This window comes from Talpa occidentalis, unplaced genomic scaffold (genome assembly GCF_014898055.3).
Source record: "Talpa occidentalis isolate TD23 unplaced genomic scaffold, MPIMG_talOcc4v2.1 talOcc4.15, whole genome shotgun sequence".
NCBI lineage: Eukaryota > Metazoa > Chordata > Mammalia > Eulipotyphla > Talpidae > Talpa > Talpa occidentalis.
In genome coordinates, this window is record NW_023601543.1 from 26,111,494 (window position 1) to 26,130,416 (window position 18,923).

Consider the following 18,923-nt stretch of genomic DNA (forward strand, 5'->3'; position numbering starts at 1 on the left):
GCTGCACTTCACAATCGAAAGATAAAAACCCTCCTGGTACTGGGCAAGTCAGCATGAACCAGGTTTACCCAGTTGAAACCAATCAACTTCAGAATTGCCAAGGTGGCCAATGTTAGAAGCACATTGTGGCTCAGGTAGACGATATTCAATCAACCTTATGTAGCTTACTGGTTTTGTGGGTTACCCATGATACATTTTAAATCCTAAAACTTTCAGGTTAAAATATCATCCTTATGGTTTCTTTTCTCTCAGTGCTCCGTATTTCCAGCCAGAAGACAGAGATATGTTGCAGACATACAGAAATTCAAGTAGTAAGAGGATGAGGGCAAAGGATTGAGAAAGTTTGCAAGTGGCAGGGACAGGGGTCACTTAAACTCTTTGCCTAGCCATGGAACACATGCAAATTCATTTAAAAAAGTACACATATGCCATCTAACGTAACTTCAACATAATTCCATTTTCACAGCGAGCCTGCTTTACTGATATTAATCCTAACTGAATGGTGAAGTTTAAGGTTTTCGGTTGTTTCTCATACTTCTAAGTGTATTTCTGGACACTTATTCAAGTACCATTTTCCTTGTTCAGAAAGCCTGAACAATCAGCTTTCTGTTCTTGCCTTCACTGAAGGTATCCTACCTACCCCTGTAAACTTTTTCTCACTTTCCCTTTTTCTTGATCTCCTATCCATGTAGAACATGGCTGTGTCACCTCTTTTTACTTCCCTGACAATGTGATTCTCCTCCTACCTCAGTGGCCTTTTCTTCTGTGATTACTATCGCTGCTTCCTTTTCTGCACTTGATACTGCAGCCTTTGACCCCCTGCAATCCTTTCTTGACCTCCTACAATCCTTTCTCTTTCCTAGTGGAGGGCATCCACTTAGTTGCTAACTCACGTTGGGTAATTCTCTAATCTGTGGTTGGCAGAGGTGGCTCCAGATTTGTGGCACTGAATACATTATGGAGTTTGAAAAAAAGGCTCTAAATAACAATAAGAAATTGTCAGGACCCCTCACAGGGTCTTAGAAGAATCCCAGGCAAGTGAGGAACTCTGAAGAGCAGCTTTATTTACCCCTCATAGTAAATTAAGTCCTGGTGGTTGATGACCTTCTTAGGGTTAAAGACTATTCCTCAGAAAAATCTGAAAAAAGCTGCAGAACTGTGCTCATAAAACATATGGTACACATATATAATTTTGCATATAATTTCAGAGGTTCCAAAATTCCCCGAGACTCCAGGTTAAAAGAACCCCTATTTTAATTTCTCTCTTCAATCACTGTATCAGCTTGCATTCATGATCTCTCTTGCCAGAAAATGGACTTCCCCTACTTCTCCATTAGTATTGACTGTTCGTTTGAAGCAGATCAACTTAAACATAAACACTTCACTGGTGCTAAGAAGGCCATTTGAAGGCCATTTGATTGCTACTGCCATTACCAGTCTACTCATGTCATTCCCTTCACTCAGGGCTAAGCATAGCTAAGGCAGGAAGTCCCAACTTGCTCTTTCTCCAGTGTCCACGTTCTCAGTGCAATAACACTATCTGTCCAGATCAGATTGAGGGTTGAGGCCTTAGACTTCAACTTGAGCAGACTCTAAGCAATGAAAAGGTTATAACCACGTCCAATATGTAATTCAAATATAAACAATACTAAAGCAAAGGCAAGGATAATCAAACAGGTCTGATGATTAATATGTCTTTTGAAAAGCTATATTCACAATAAAAATGGCTCCACATTTTGGGTGGCCCTGATTTGCTGGAGTTTAATTTAAGCACATGCTTTCCCTGGTTATTGGGTAATCCAACACCTGTTCAACTACTCAATCCATAGATTTAGAACTCACTTTTGACTCCCACTTTAATTCTACATTAATTGGTCTCTAAGTTCTTGTTCTTCTATCTCCCAAACTTACCTTGAAGTCTCTATATCCACTACAATCTTCGTCCAAGGCACCAGCATTTCTCAGCTATCTTCACTGAATCCAATTTGTGCCTTGCCATTCATTTCTCTACTCTGAGCTCTCTTTTGAACTATACAAAATTGGCCACATTCCTGCCTTTGTTTAATATCCTTAATCTCGGGAAAACAAAGCTTTGAGTGCCAGGGGAACACTTTAATATGCCTCTCCTGCTTTCATTTGCCTTTCATATTTCTGAGCCTTCAAAGAGAAAGCTTCTTAGCATTATGTCACAAAAGAAATTAATGGGTTCTTTTCCCTTTTTGATTCAATGAATGTATATTCTCATAAATTTCTTTGCCTTCTTTACTGAAACCCCCTCAACTTGTAATAAAAATTTCTGTACCCTTGGGAGAAAAATGGCTGTATTACCCGTATGTTAGAAGTTCATACTCCTTACCATGTTGTCCAAGGCCTGCATCATCTGCCTCCAGCTCACCTCTCCATTGTCTATTGTTGCCATGGCCCCCACAGTCCCACACACATTTCATGTTCCCTAAATTGCCAAGTTTTCTCTTACTGCCAAGTGTTTACACACTCGATCTCGACCTCAAAAGTCTTGCCAGCCCCCACACTCCCTGGCAGTATGTGTATATATCCTTATTCTTGAAGAGTCACTCCTCTTGGACTTCTTCAACTCTGACACGTCTGTCCCTGTCTTCCCTCTGCAGACAAAGTTAACTGCCCTCTTCAGGCTCCCACAGAGCTCACCACTGTATACTCTGAGCTTGGTACTTACCAACACTGGATTATGATTTCTTCTTTACACACCTATCTCCCTAACTGAAATGTGAGATGACTGACAGCACTGTTATCTTGTTCATTCTGACTTTCCCTAGTACCTGGCTCAGGTCTACATGCTCAGTGAATATCATTGATGGAGCATCTGCCATCAGCTTCTAGCTTTGTCTCATTTACTCTCCAGCACAACTGTCTAAGGCAGGCATTATTGTTACTGTATTCTTGTTTGAGGATAAAAGTGTGACTCAGTGAGGTAAACCTCACACCCATGGCTATAGAGCTGGCACATGTCAGTCAGCATGAGCCTAGGTCCAACTGTCTACATACTAGCTACACTATTTACCATTCAGTAGCATTAACAACAGATTTGAGCCCTAGGACTCAGTAAATATTTATTGATTAGATGGAACCTACATGAGAATTTTTTTCTTACAAACACTAAAATGTCTGCTTCTCCCCCAAAAAATTCTGTCAGCAATGGTCATTTATATTCAGATCCCACCTACTGTGAATGTTGAGGTGTTAAGACTCAGTCTGACCAACTCAGAGCTGATACTGGCACACAGCAGAAAACCAGACAACTGCGACTTCGAAGCCCACTGCCCAGGTTCTATGGGAACCAGGAGCAGAGGTCACAACTGGTCACTAGGCAACAAACTGTAAACAGGGCTTGGCCTTGAAACCCTGTGTATGTGTTCAAGTGCTAAGTCCAGGAGCCAGCTAGTCTCTTCAGAGTCTCTCATTCTTACATCTTTCCCCATCTCACTGTATTTCTAAGAAAGAAAAATTCCTATAGTCATCTGTCCCCTCTTAGTTTCCACATCCAAGTGTTCTCCATTTCCTCTAGTGGCTAGAGTCCCTCCACCTCAAACCTGTCTACACCTTCAGCCTCTTCATTACATGATATGTTCACTTCTTGCCTTTGGTTCTTGAACTTCACTGTGCTTCCCTCCCATCTGGAAAATTTAGAGGGCTCTATCAGAGCTCCACCCCCAGAGACTCAAATCAAGTTACTCTGAGGTAGACTCAGGCTAGGGTTCCTGAGTTTGAGAAAAACAACTTTAAACTCTACTGTCATCTAAAGAGAATAGCACTTCACCTGATAATCCTGCTGGAAGCTGCTCATTCCTCCCCATCCCAACTCCAAAAGCCTGAGGGAAATGAGGGCAGAGTTTTGCCCTTTTATTCCAAATAGCTTGAGACCAGTAATTCTGCACTTGCCTCCAAAACCCCTTTGAGGGTTTGGGGTGACATTGAGTTCTCCTGTCCAAGTCCCCTTATCCACCAAAGGGCATTGGCGCCCAGTTTTCCTTACTATCCTCAGTGAAATATAATATATAAATGGACACCTCTTTCATAGCCTTTCCTTTTAAATCCTTGACCTCTTTCAACTTCATCTCCTTTTCTCTTGTGTAATCTACTGTCTTGGTCACTTTTTAAACCAGTAGTTCTCAACCAGGGATGCACCAGAATAATCTATAGAATTCCATTAAAGGCCAATGTCAAGGGTCCACCCAGAACCTACTATGTCAAGATTTTGGGGGGTGGGACTTGGGTCAATAATTTTTTTTTTATAACTCCTTCAATGATGTGCAGGCAGAGTGGAGAGACCCAGCCCAGACCTTTTCATTATCCAGAACGCTGCTTTCTCTGAAATATGCAACCCTGCCAGCTCATTCTCTGGGTCTAGCCTCCCATCCTGCTAGCTTTCTCCCTCTTTCAAGCCCTTATTCCTATTTTACTTGTTCTTTGATCCCAACAACCTCCAGTCCCCAGATGCCTCCATTTTTTTGCCAAGTTTTTAGCTTCCTTCTAGCCTAAACTCTATGGTCCTTTATCTGAATTGTTCTTAGGCCCCTGCCCTGAAAACTCTTGCCCTTTGACCTGAAAAATCCTACTTGGACATTATCTGACCACAAAACTCCTCCACTTCTCTACTTAGACTGCTGAGAATTGTGGGTGGGGGGAATCATACAGCCATGCTGATTGGTGCTTTCTAGAAAGGTCACAGATCAAAATTGGGCCATTGATGGTGCTTGTGATATTCTTCTTGCCCCTTGCCAACTTCTTTTCTCATTTCCATTGAATACTCCAGAATTACACCACTTCACTACAACTTCTCCTCCTTACTTTTAGCATATGAACAGCCCTCTATTTCAGAGAAAAATGGAGGTCATCAGTGTGGAACTCCTTTGACTTAACATCTTTGTTCACTCCTACACATTTTTCTTCATTAACAGCAACTGGGTCTCTTCATATCTCAATGGAAGCTAAGCCCCCTCATTCCACCCAAGGTTTATCCCTCTACTGGTACTCCATATACTAGTTCCTTTCACTTTTCCAGGACCCCACACCATCAAATATCTGCTATTTCTTAGATCTCTCTCTGCTGGTATTCCTATTTGGCTTAAGTCATGCTGAGATAACTCTTTGCCACCTGACACACTTATCACTCTTTGCCACCTGACACACTTGTCTACCTGCCATGGTCTCTCAGGCTTTTATTTAGCTTAAACTTCTTGAAAAGACAATCTAGACTTCTTTTCACACAATAATTTCTTTGACACAATACTTTCCTCAAGTATATTCCTGTACTTCTGGGTCTTCTCCTGATTAAATAGTATTCCCCAGAGTGGTCCTAGTCCTCACCTCTACACCAACCCACCTATCCCTTGGGCCGCCTTCTTTACATTCATGGATTCAGTTATCATCTATACTAATGACACCACATATGTAGCTCTGGCCCTGATCTTCCTGCTGTACCCCAGCTTCATGGAGTTAACTACCTATTGAATACCTGCATTTGGATGCCTTACAGGCCCTGCTAAGTATTTTCAAACATAAACTAAATCTCCACTGATCTTCCCCACCTAAAACAAGAACCTATAACTCTTCTTGCATGCCCTACATTACCCTCTAGTTTCTTCCACCATCTGATTGCTCAATTCTATTAATTCTTTCTTCTATATATTCCATCTGCATTGTCCTCTCCTGATGTTCTCATACTCAGGCCATTGTCATTTTTCACTTGCTCAACTCCAACAGCCTTCCATTCCATCTTTCCAAATCCATTCTTCTCTGAGGGATATTTTCAAAGACAAATCTGATGTCATCCTCATTTCAATGTTTCCCAATTACCTTCAAAATCAAATTCAAAGTCCTTAGCATGGTACTCATAATTCCTCCAGGATCAGATCTCCAATTACTTCGACAGCTTCATCTCCACACTTTCCCACTTGCATTCTGTGCACTAGCTATTCCAAGCCACCTGGAGCTTTATTCACAGAACTAATAGTGTGTCATGTCTACTGCCATCATAATGCTGCTCCTTCTATCTGAAATGCCACCCATCTCTTACAGGACTAGCTGTGCTCCTCCTGTAACACTCACCTCCGTTATGTGGTCACCTTCTCCAGGAAGCCTTTTCTAACCATCTTTCCCCTCAGTCATGAATAGATGTCCCTCCTCAGTCCTCAAACCTATATTCTACTTATCATGGTAAACTCTAATCACTGACTAACTCACTTGGATCTCTCACTAGGGCATAAGTTCCTTAAAGGTAGGTACTGGAGGTTATTCACCTGTCCCCCATTTATCTACCACAGTACCTGACTCAATAAATATTGAATGAGTATGCAAATGAGCAAATGAATGGATGAATAAATGACCTTCCTTCTATGAAATGAGACCCAATTGGTAGAGACAGGTCATGCCTATCTGCTATTAGGTGTTCATGGATGGGAAGACGATGATCTAGGTCCCCCAAGAAGGCCAGGAGTGATAAAGGTGTGTCTTAAGAGTAGGTGTTGAAGTTGACGGTGGTGATGGTGGTGTGGGAAAGACTCTGTATTCATTCAGCATACCTTTTGCCATGTACCACTTTGGGGCCAAAAGCATATATTGGCGACAGTTGGGTACAGTTCAAAATACATCAAAGTAATCAAATATTTCCAGATGAAATCCCTAAATGGTGCTATGCTTGCCTCCTGAGAACATTTTAGAAAACTGTCACCTGAGTCTTCTTTGTTGTAGGAGGTCCACTTGTCATCTTCCCCTAAAATTCCTGGAAGTTTTGTTGGGCCTTCTCATGGGATGTCATATGTCACGTCCAGAATTAGTTTTTAGAACCCTTTCTAGCTCCTTGCAAATGGAGCACGAAGGAAAAGAAAAGGAATGACAGAGGATAGATGTAGAGAGATGCTTTCCTATATAAATTGGCCTACAGCACAGAACTACAATCATTTTCTAAAAAGCAACGGAAAGCGGGCAAATTTAGGTTCATATGGCATAAAAAGTGACAATTAAATCTACATTAATACAGAAAGTTAAAAGCAAAATATTATATAAATCATTATTTTTCAGCTGCAGAGATAATTTTTCCAAAGGGGAACAAAAAAAGTTTTAAGTAGCAAGCATTTCACAAGCCGGGTTCTAAGAACAACTCCCTTCTGTTACTGTCCCAGTTTCCTTTCCTTTGAATCAATCAGTGGGTCAGTTAACAAGTAGAAGTGGAAATGTGGATCAGTGTAGTGACAGATGCTTGCAAACTCATTAGGAATTTAATAATCAAAACACGTGGTCTAGCGGGGGAAATAATCTTAGTAAACAAGAAACTGCCACTGATATTACCAAATAAAATTAGATGCTGAGTTGGGAAGAACAGAAAATGAAGGCTGTAACATGTCAAAAGAAAAGATCATAGAAATCTATGGTGGACAGTGAGGGCTAAGCTTACTGGAGGAGGCAGGATTTGAGAAATGGGTCTTAGAGAATGGATAGGTAGGAAAGGGGGAGGCGGTAGTGGCAAGGTTTGGAAGGAGGAATGTGTATTGCATACTGACATTGATGAGGAGGTAAGAAACAGAAAAGTGCATAGGGTAAATATAGCCATGGAAACCAGGACGGTGGGCAGTCCAAATTGGAAATCATAGTAAAGGATGTGCTAGGAAAGTTTTTTGAACACATGGCTATAATAGATATGTGTAGACGTCAAGTAAGGTAGTGCTGTGCTGCTAGATTCACCTGGCCTGGTGGGGACAGGTTTTAAAATGGTTGCTGTTTCACACAGAGAGAAGCCCTAGCTGCCCTTGCCTCCTCCTCTGTTACTCTAAGATCACCTATTGGGCATTTCCTGTAAAAAGAGAGAGAGAGAGAGAGAGAGAGAGAGAGAGAGAGAGAGAGAGAGAGAGAGAGAGAGAGAGAGAGAGAGAGAGAGTGTGTGTGTGTGTGTGTGTGTGTGTGTGTGAGAGAGAGAGAGAAAGAGAGAGAGAGACAGAGAAGACTGGGGGGCGGTAACCATCACAACTGATTCAGCGCAGACCTAGGTACATAAAAAGCAGGCACAAATCTTTTGAGTGAAGTATGTAAGTGGTTACAAGTATGCTCCAGGTAAGCTTATTATTAACATCGAATTTTATTATGTCTGATTTTTAAGCTGAGGTTGCTAATAAGCTAGATCAGTGCTCAGAGTCAGCATGCAGCTCAGTTATGCATGGCCTGGCTGCACGTAAGTCTCTACCATGATCTTCCTCGAAGTCCTATGAGAGCAAAGGGATCTAATAAAATACTTTTTAGAAAGCTCACACTGGATCTGCTGGGTGTGGAGCTCTACGGGGAGGCACCATATCCCATAATATCTAGCTTGACCCTAGAAGGCCTTCTCACTCCCCATTCCCTTTGTCCCGTGCTCCCTGTCTATAGCAGCTATACTCAGCATCACGTGTTTCCCTCAGTCAAACAACTGGAGCAGACCAGGGGCCATTTCTGGCAGAGGCCGTTGGAGTGCCATTATATGAAAATGTCTGTTTTTTTCTCTCAATATTCCTCTAGGAAAGCACTTTGGAAGGTTATGGAAATATTTTTAAAGGGCCATTAACCTGCTATGAGAGACAACCTTCACTTTACCTAACACAATCCTTAGTGACTTGGTCATCCTTAGTGACCTGGGTGACAGGTGCTTTCAGTGGCTTATTAATTTCTCTAGCCACTAGTCAATGTCTCACAAAGACTATTTCCAAATGTTACCCTTGTAGCCTTTAATAATTCAAATGTCTTAGTGTCTAAACTACCAGGTAAATGGATTTAAGTACTGGAGCTGTTGCTTTTACATTTAAAAAAATGTCACCCTGTCCATCCTGATTTGCCGGTGACAGAGCAGACTGTGCCACAGCCCTCCAGAGGGTAGCCTCCTGAAGCCTCTTCTGAAGTATCCCCAAAACTCATCCTATGGCAACAGCAGCCCTGCAGGTGGTGTCAAAGAGGCAGGTGCTTATCACGAGAGCCACAGTCCCGGAGGGGCTGATTTCTGCAAAAAAAAAGTTATAATCTCCAGCACTCCTGGTCTGCAAACAAATACTCTGTTTGGGAGCATATTATGAGGTTACCCATGGGAATTTCTTACCTCCTGGATTCATGATAAGTCCATTTTCCCTTCCACAGGGGTGAGATTCATTCTCTAGTTTTCATCTAAATGTTTTTTGGTAGGAAAAATGTCATTGTGTCTTCATGTTTATTTTCCCTTTGGAAATACTTGAAAGTAATATGTAGTAACTACAATGGAAAGTTAAACATAAAAATGTATTCTTTTCTTGCCTCTAAGAATTTAAAGAAAGTGATAATACAAAGTAGGTAAAAGACTAAAAAAGAGGTTTGCTGTATAGATAGATATATCTGACCTAACTTAGAATTTTGGGAAAACTATAACTGATTCTAAGCAGAAAAGGAAATAGGAATTTATTAAATGAGGAAAATCAAATCTCCTTTATTAGGTTATGACTGAATCTAAAGGGAATAATGACAGGTAAGTTTTGTGATCTATTTTAATATAGCTTTGATATTTAAATTTTTAAAGGTGCTAAGTGTTAAGGCCCCCAAGTCACACTGGTCATTAACAATACTGTATGGTATATTTGCAAGTTGCTATAAGAAGTCTATCTTAAAAGTTCTCATCACAAGGAAAAAAATTGTAACTGCGTGGTGATGGAAATTACTGAACAGTTTCAGTTTATACTTAAGCAGGTTCAACAGTCACTGGCCTAGGAATCACAGGATCCAAATTCTATGTCTGCCTTGCTTTGTAATTAGTTGTGTGCCAGCTCTTTGGAAATCATTTACCTTCTCTAAACTTCTGCCTTCCTCTGTAAAGTGGGTATTATCCCTGTCCTACCTAGATCATAGCTCTGAAGGAGGTAAATGATGCAAATGCACTTTGAACACTGCAATACCCCTACAACTGCCATCCCAAATATATTACCTCATTAGCACTATACTTAGCAATGGGGTGACTGTGTTTGTGAGAGAACTAAGTAATCTCTACTTTTTAAACCCAGCACGTCCATCCCATGTGTGACGTCCTTGGAAATACAACTACCAATAAAGAGGATTACAGTGGGCTGTTTTGAATATTCACTGCTCAAATTTTCTTTATTATATTAGCAAATCCCAGAAGCAGATCGATGGGGAGGCCCATGGTGATTCATTCTCCTACCTTCAGGTAGAACTTCCTAAAGACATGAGAGCCCCAAGAGAGGACCCATGAAATTTCACTCCTGGTAATTCATAATATCCAATCAGCATATTGGGAATTCTTTATGTCTAGTACCAGTCCCTGTGGTGGAGTAGTAAATTATTTTCTTCCTACTAGGTCTTTGGTGGCTATGGAAAACAATCAATGCCATCCAGAAACAAGCATAAATTGCCACTCAAAGTGGCACCTGATTCTGCAAGAGCAGCTACAAGTCCAATTCATAGCTTGGGTGTTCCATGAGGATGATGGGGAAAGGGAATGATGGTCCCATGTGTGCCCTTCTAGCGCCCCCCACTCACACATGCAGACAGTCATCACCTAAGTGTATCTTCAAAAATATTTAGCAACAGTGATCATTTGGGCAAATATGAGGAAGTTGACTCTTACCCATCTCCTTCCAGGCAACACACACCAGGTCCCACTCTCGTTTATACCCAATTCACAAGTGCAACAATTTCAATGGAAAATGTTTGAAAATAAAAAGGAAAGATGAGGCAATGTCCTAAAGCAGACATTTCTGATTATGTGGATAATTCTGTAGGATACAGGTTTGACAGGAATAACAAGGCCTTATTTGCTTTCAGGAGGAAAGCAACTTCACTGACAGTTGGCCAGTGTCAACTTTCCTCTCTGCAACATTTCATTTTGCTTGACACAGCTCTTCTGTGTTCCTGTTTTCCCATATCCCTTGTATCTTCCCCATCTCCTAAAATTCTCTCTCAAACATTATTTCCCTCAATTTCTTCCTGTTACTTCTTTCCTTCAGTGTACACACCTCCCAATCCTGCATTCCATACTTCTCTTGAATTTGACCGTCAGCTGGTTTTATTGGGCCACCATATTTGTCCCCAATTGCCCTGTTTACCAGCCATGAAGTGGAAGCACAGGCCCTAGTAGATTGAGTGCATCAATATCCCAGCTTCTTCCCATTTCAACCACAGAAGACTTCTAGGAGTAAAAATAGTACAGGAGGCTCTTCTCCCAGCACACAGCACTGACCCTGGAGGATAAGCAAGAAAGCATACCCTTCAGGTTTCCCAAAGCACAGGGCAGTGACCTCCAAAGAGCACTCTTGGCTGAGCTGCATGGACTACATTTGGAGAACCAAGAGGAACAGAAACACCATTCAGGATGTAGCAGCCTCTGATATCTGGCTTTCTGATAACAGAACCGTCAGTTAATTGAGACTCCCACTCATTGTTGGTGCAATAACATGCTTGAGCTGCTGCAACATCCCACAGTCTTCAGCATCACTGAAGAAAGATTGCATACTGTTCAGTCTAGTTATCACACTAAGAATTTTTTATTGTGCATTAATTAGACGAAAGTTAGTAATATGCATTGACCAAAACATTTGATTAACAAGACCATAAACTGAGTTTTTTTTAATATAATGGGTACACAGCAATGCTTCCTGCTGTGTAGCATATATAGAAGATAACATACTCTAGGAATTAGAACAATATTTATGCAATACAATAACAAAACTATATGGCACTTTAAGAACTTTTCACATATATGAACACACTCATTTAGAACCTCAACTTTCTAAAGTAAGCAACATGTAAGCCTATAAAGTACACACACCAAGTGATAATCTAACCCACAAAACACCCAAATCAAATGTTAGCACATGTCTATTGTCAATAATATTTTCTCACCATCATTTCTTAAAAAAAAAAAATGAAAGTTTTCTTTCCTTCTTAGAGGTGATAAGAGAGTCCCCTTTTCTGAAATTCAAATACGTTCCAAAGCACACTGCCATCTTCTTAAGGAAAAGTGAAAGCCACTGCTGGCTTTTGGATGCTAGGGATGTAGATTACCACATATTCCCTTTGTCCTGCTGCAGACAGTGTGATAGGGTAGAACAAGCATGGGGTTTGGAGTCAGAGAGACCTGGGAGGTTTCTGGCTTCAGTCAGTTGCTCTGTGACACTCAGCTGTTTATTTTAAGCCTTTGAACACAAATTGCCTCCTCTGTAAAAAGGGGTTAATACAGAGTGGCTGAACTTTTAAAATTCGTAATATTTGTAAAGTGCCTGGCACACAGCCTGGCACCCAGTAATTAACTAGTAAGTGGCAGATCACTTCCCATTTGTCTTGATTTGCTTTATATTCAACTTCCCCCTCCTAGTCTCCAAGAAAAGGGGCCTTCACTTCATTTCCAGGCTCACCAGCTCCCAAATCTCTCTGGATTACCCACAAACAAAATACACACGAACCGTGATCTCTAAAGACACAGCCTTTCACAAAGCATTGCATGTCCTCTGAAACACACCTAATGCTCAAGTGCAGCACAAGACACACAACACATAAGTACGCTTTGAAAGACACAGATGTCACACAGAACATGGCCCCTCCAAATGCAGCCTCACCTGCTTCTTTCCCACATGTTCTTCCAAGTTTCAAGTCCTTAATATTGATTAGCTTTAGAGGCACTGTGCCAATTCAGAGTCCTGGCTGATTCATTTGCCTCATTGCCTTTGCCTTATCTGTTTATTTACTCATGTATTTATTCATGTATTTATTCATTCATTTATTTATTCCCCACCTTGTTCCAAAATGGCTTATCAGATGGCTTACAAGAATACACAAAATACAATAGGAGAGCATAAATTCAAAGTAGATAAGAAACTAAAACGTTAAAAAAAAAGATAAAAACATAATATGAAGCCTGGAAGAAAGCGAATACGAAGTACATACATACCATCAAGTCCCCTTACCAGGCTATGCATGGGCCACACATTGGCTCCAAGCTTTCTAGTAGCCAACAAAAGATCAGCCCCATACTTCATAGGGTCCATAACATAACATCAAACCTGTTCAGGGTGTCCTTTTTCCTGGTCTAAATTCTAGAAGGTTTTCTATAGTGAAGTACCATACAATGGTGGCAAATTGTCTCTCCTAACACAGATTAGCTCCTGGAATAATCTCCAACAAAGGATCCTCCATCTTGAAATTACATCTACTCCTTATTTTTCTTCTACCTGTCTCTTGAAGTTCCATTTTGTCAATGAAATGTAGATCTTAAAGAGACTTCTTAAAACAAAACAAAAAAAACCTCTGCTGTCACCAAAGCAAGTATTTTCATTTAACTAAAGAAATAGACATGATTTATGACAAAAATTTGGGAAAGACCCCAAATATCCAACAAAAGAAAATGGATAAACATGATGCCACTATATGATGAAATATTATACACCATCAAGAGTAATATTTATTCTGAAAACCTTTGTTAAACGTAGCAAAATATTCACGATGAAAATGGTGAGTGAAAAAGTGAGATATCAAGCTATATCTATTGTGATCCTAATAACATAAAAAGTGTGTACGTGTGTGTGTGTGTGTCTATAGCCGTAAACATGTCTAGAAAGAAAACTGCCAAAATGTTAACATTGTTTCTGGGATTTGGGAATACATAGGATTTTAACTTTTTATATGCTTGTTTTTTTTTTTTTTCAAATTTTTGGTATTGATGAACAATTTCTACATCACGATGAAAAAGGACTAGAAGGGAAAAATACCAATTCAGTTACTTATCTTTGGCTTGTGAAGTTATGGGCAATTTAAATCCTTAAAAAATTTCTATAATTGACATAAATTCTAGTTAGGGACAAAGTAACTATAAAAAAAAAAGATTCTAAGATCTAATATCTTGGTTGTTTGTAAGGTTCAGAATGATACAAATGTAATGATACCTCACAATTACTTAGCACTTTTTTATGTTAACTTTTAATAGCACTCTGATATTTAGAACTACATTTTATTATCAAAAGTATCTTGTGAGGTAGATCAGGTGTTACTATCTTCATTTAACAGGTGATGAAACCCAGACTCAGAGAGACTATGTGACAAGCCCAAAGTCACGATAATCAGCGGCAGAGCGGGACTCAAACCCAAGTCTTTAGAACCTGAGTCTCTTCCCGAAAGTTCAAAAATGATTGTGGTGTTCAACCAGGCAGTCACTGAGACACAGAAACATAGTAACAGTGACCCCTTCTTACCTATGAGGGTCAGGTTCCTGAACAGCCCTCCAGGGTAGGAGAGTTCAGTTGAGGAAATTATGATTTTAGGTAAAAAAGAAAAATGGTAGGGGAAGTGACTTCTTGAAAGCTCTCATAACTTTTGTATGTGCAGTAAAACAAAACAACAGTACATCACATAATATGAATGAGCGTTTACATAGCTTAATGTAGTCAAAATAATAGGTTCTACACAATTTCCATTCAAATCCTGAGATGATCTCCAGAGGTGATGAGGATGTATATCATGACACTGGAAAATGGGGGTGACAATGAATAAATGAATAGAGACAGACTGTTAGTTCAGATCATGGATCTCCATTCTCTCGGAGTCATCTAAATCCAATCCTGAAATTCTAACTTGCTTGTGACATTAGCCCTTCAAGCAAGTGAATTTAAGTGGTCCAACTTAATGACTTTGGCTCTTCTGAAGATGTTTTCTATCTTCTCAAATCTTTTTCTGAAGATACCTTAGTACTTCTACATAGAGCTCAATTTAAATTATTCAAAATTTGTTTGAAGGCAGCTTATCAGCTGTCCAGCAAAGCTATTTAAATTGTACTACTTGATGAATTTGGTTCTTCTGAGGTTGCTTTCTTCCCAATATAGTGTTGTAGAAAGACTCTTAGCACCTCTATATGGAGTTCAATTATATCATTTGAGCTTTATCTGAAGGCAGCTATTCTGCCGCCCAGCAACAGTAATAATGACACTATTTGATGATTTACATGCTGCTGAAGATGCTTTCTGTCCGATGTGGTTTTTTGGAAGGCATCATAACACCTCTTTATAGCATTAGACTAAATCATTCAAGCTTGGAATAGGTAAGCGTTGACATGTTAAGGCTATCACATTTCACTAATACCTTGGGGAGTTTTTAATCTTGTTTTTAAGAAATTGTTCCTGTTACTTATAATTATTTGTCTTTGATCCCATAGTTTCCTAAATATCTTCATCATCAGTTATGATAACCACCTCTGGGGTAGTGGCAGCTTCTGGAGAGTCATCCTCAGGTGGTATCATATCACTTGAATGAGTGTCAACAGGTTCAGATCCAACTTCAGCCAATGATTGCTCCTGTAGCAAATGTTCATCTTCATCCATTGGTTCTTCTTGATCCAAAGATTCTTTGTCATCAGAAGGGATTGCTGAAAGATATTTCACCATCTCTAGCCAAATCTTCTCCCAGGTCACATTAATGATTGGCTCTGTTAAGCTATTTAATGCCTCTTTTATTAAGAATACAGCATTAGTGATGGTGTAGGAATCCCATGCACTAGGATCTTCAGACAGAGGTACCTTTGCGAGATTCTGAACCACAAAGTTATACATTAGTTTGGCATAAATCTTCTTGAATGGCCGGATCAAACACTGATCTAAGGGCTCAAGGATATGAGACACGTGACTAGTTATAAAGACAACCTTAACATTAGGATGCGCGTTGGCAAATGCATCTGAGGTGCCAAAAGGACTGTGAAGAATCAGCAGGACTTTGAATTCAAGATTTTTTTCTTTCAAGTAGTCTTGAACTTCCACAAGAAAGCACTGTTCAAACCATTCCTTAAGGAGAGAAGGAGTCATCCAGGCTTTTCTGTTTGCACGCCAATACACCGGAAACTTGGCTCGGTTTTTTCCCCTGAGGAGGTTTGGGCATAGTTTCTTGTAGAGCAGCAATGGTTTCACTATGAGGTGACCCGAAGTATTGGCACAAAACAGAAATGTCAGCCTCTCTGTTTTTGCTGATCTCATGTCAGCATCAGTTGGCTCTTGCTCCTCAAAAGGGCAAGTTGGCTTATTCAAGGGTTTCCAAAGCATGGCGGTCTCAACAGCACCAAAGATTTGTGCGGGCAGATAATCTCCTTCTAGAATCACTTTCTGCAGTTGTGGCGGATACAAAACAGGAGCAGCAGGATCCGGTGTTTCCTTCTTTGGCACCACTGTTACATAGGACTTGGTTTCCAGGTCATGGTGCACCACAAATTTCTCAAACCATCCCTTTCTCCCAGTGAAATTCTTTTCCGGACGCACATCAGTATCTGAAAACATGTCTTCAAAAATTCCTCTCGCACGGTCACAGATCCCTTGCATAGAAAGTGCTTCATTATTCTTTTGCTGGTCTTCAATCCAGAAATTTAACATCATTTCCATCTTTTGCATCTTTGGGTCACGAGGAACAAAGGATCTTTTAAGTGATGTAGGTGCACAAGAGGCAAAACTGGCTCTAATAAGAGTTTCAGCTTTTCTTATGGATCGAATTGTGGATTTATTAATACCATACAAGCGACCTACACAGCTACTTGTTTTACCTTGAAGAAGCAGATCAAGAATGTCCCTTTTCTCTTTTAAAGACATCTGCCTTCTTGCCCTCCTGGCAGTTTTTGGTGTAACCAGTGCCCTTGTATTTGATGCACTCTCTTCTGCCTCAAGAGTCGCATTTACAGAAGCCATAGTTAAGTTTTTATGCTAATTAATGCAACCTGACAATTATTAACTAGAGAGTTTATATCCCCCAGTGTTACAAGGAATCAGCAAATGATATTTAAGCACCAAATGGTATTGTGAACAACACAAGGATAAACACTATTATATTGGCGTGACACTCAGTGTAAATAGAGCTGACTGTGTAGGGGCAATGGGCAGAAAAATCAGAGAGGAAACCAATGACCGAGAAGTTTCCTCCCAAGTAGTGTTATAGTCAGAATGACAATATGTGGCAACTTGGACTGACTCCCATATACTCAGTTCAAAAATGTCACAGTTGTCGAAAAGTATACAGAAGTAAATCCACCTATCCTCAAATTTCCAATAAGGACAACTCACAGTTAAGAAGGGATTGCTATAAATTCTCCCCCAAGTTATCAGAAAAAAGTTTTTAGAGTCAAGACAATACTGTTGCTATGATTTCCCTTGGCTGAAAACTATGAGTTCAATTTTATGTGAAAGGTAAAGACAGCATAAGTGTATTTTCTGTAAAACCCGCCGTAAGTCAAACAAACATCCTCTGACAAATTCAAACTCCGAAGATGTAGATGTAAAGGTCAGGCAGGCTCTGAACAACCAATGCTCAAGAAATGACTACCCAAGAAAGAGACAATGAAAGAATAAACTGGCCCCTTTTCAATGCCCGGCCACTGATACTTTACTTTTATCCCCTCCTCCTGGGAAGATAGAGCGAAGCCTGGCTTTCTTATTCTTCTCTTCAGGGGCCATGGGAAGAGGTTTGGAGCTGTGGTTGAGTGCTGAAGAATCCCGGTTGTTACTATTCATCCTCAGTGGGGGAGCTGGGGGTTTCTCTTCATTATCCAGACCGTCAGACATTTTCAGTTAGAACTGACTGCACAGCTCCTAAAGAAAAGGAAAGAAGAGCAGTTAAGAAAGGGGAGTTCTAAAGAAATTCGAATTTGAACATCTTAGGAACAAAAGCATTGGTCTCACGGAGGCTCAGGTGTTGTGTTGACCAACACTGAGGAGTATTAGAGGGAAAGGAGCTGCCTCGCTAAAGACCAACAATGCAACTTCCCAAAGAGGAAAGTGAAGGCAATAATTAGTGGATTTTTAATATGTACATTCAAACACATAAGGTCCTTCCCCTTTCTCACAATGAAACTCTACTTTCTGTTGTCCAGGCTGTTAATGAACAATTTACCATCTTTCTTTAAAAAATTCTGTTCTCAATGAATGTAAAAATTCCATACATGATTTTAATTTAGACGCTGAGAAAAATCTGCCACCAGAGACAAAGCACACAGGGATCTTTGTTTTTTCTTTGTTGTTTTACTTTGCTGACTTCATCCTTGTCAGGTAGCATAAGCAACCAATTTGGAGTCTGGCACTGCCAGAGGTCTGGCTGTTGCTTTGTAATGGCCCCACAACAATGATCTGTTAGCTGCTCTAACACCAGGATGCCATAGGCATGACTCTTAACTGTGTTTACCTGATGTACAAAACACTCTCTACTGTTTTGTGGGAACGCACCGAGAAACAATCTAGTAGACCTGGCAGCTTCGGCAGAGTTTCCAATAGCATTAACAATGTCTGATCTTCAGGTAGCAGGTAGACAATAAATCTAGGTCAACTGTCCCGGGTGCAGGGAAGAGCTCCAAAGAGAAAACCACTTCCTAAGGAGACATTATAACAGTCTTTCACATCATATTTTATGTCCTGGAATAGGGGATTGAGTGGAGTAACAGGGTTTTAAGGAGGAGTCTGGATGTCAGCAAACTTCTTTGCTCTGAATTTTGTTATTCTTTGTTATGTGCATAGGACCGAGTATATTTTGGTTTCATCCTACTGGGAGGGTGAAAGGCATGGGCTCCCCAAGGTGTGTCTCTGTTTCCAGCTGTTTTCCTATTCTATCTAGTCCAAGCCCTTTCATCAGGCCCTGACACTTGTCACTGGGAATCGAGTATGAAGCATACCTTCTAAGTGAATCTCCAGTTTGAATACAAGGAAAATCAAATCTCTCTGTAACAGAATCTCTGTAAATTCATCAAGTATTAACTGGTACTACTTTAGGAGCATAAGAGCTCTCCAAACACAACTTAGCATGTCACTTTACTCCAATAACATTTACTGTAAACAAACCTAAGTACAACAACAAAAACAGAGGGCTCCTTGTCACCTGTTGTATGAGAAATAATCCTAATTCCTTTTAACTCTTTAATGGTTACAATGTGCTTG

The 18,923-nt window shown here is 40.3% G+C and overlaps 1 protein-coding gene across 1 annotated transcript in view; it reads right to left on the bottom strand.

The window, feature by feature from the left end:
• The window catches only part of PAK3 (p21 (RAC1) activated kinase 3), a 109,781-nt gene that overhangs the window by 67,620 nt on the left and 23,238 nt on the right, over window positions 1-18,923 (bottom strand). Inside the window, exon 5 of the mRNA XM_037512063.2 lies at window positions 17,387-17,588. Coding sequence (XP_037367960.1) covers window positions 17,387-17,561 — 175 coding nt within the window. The 5' untranslated portion in view covers window positions 17,562-17,588. The remainder of the gene's footprint in view (window positions 1-17,386; window positions 17,589-18,923) is intronic.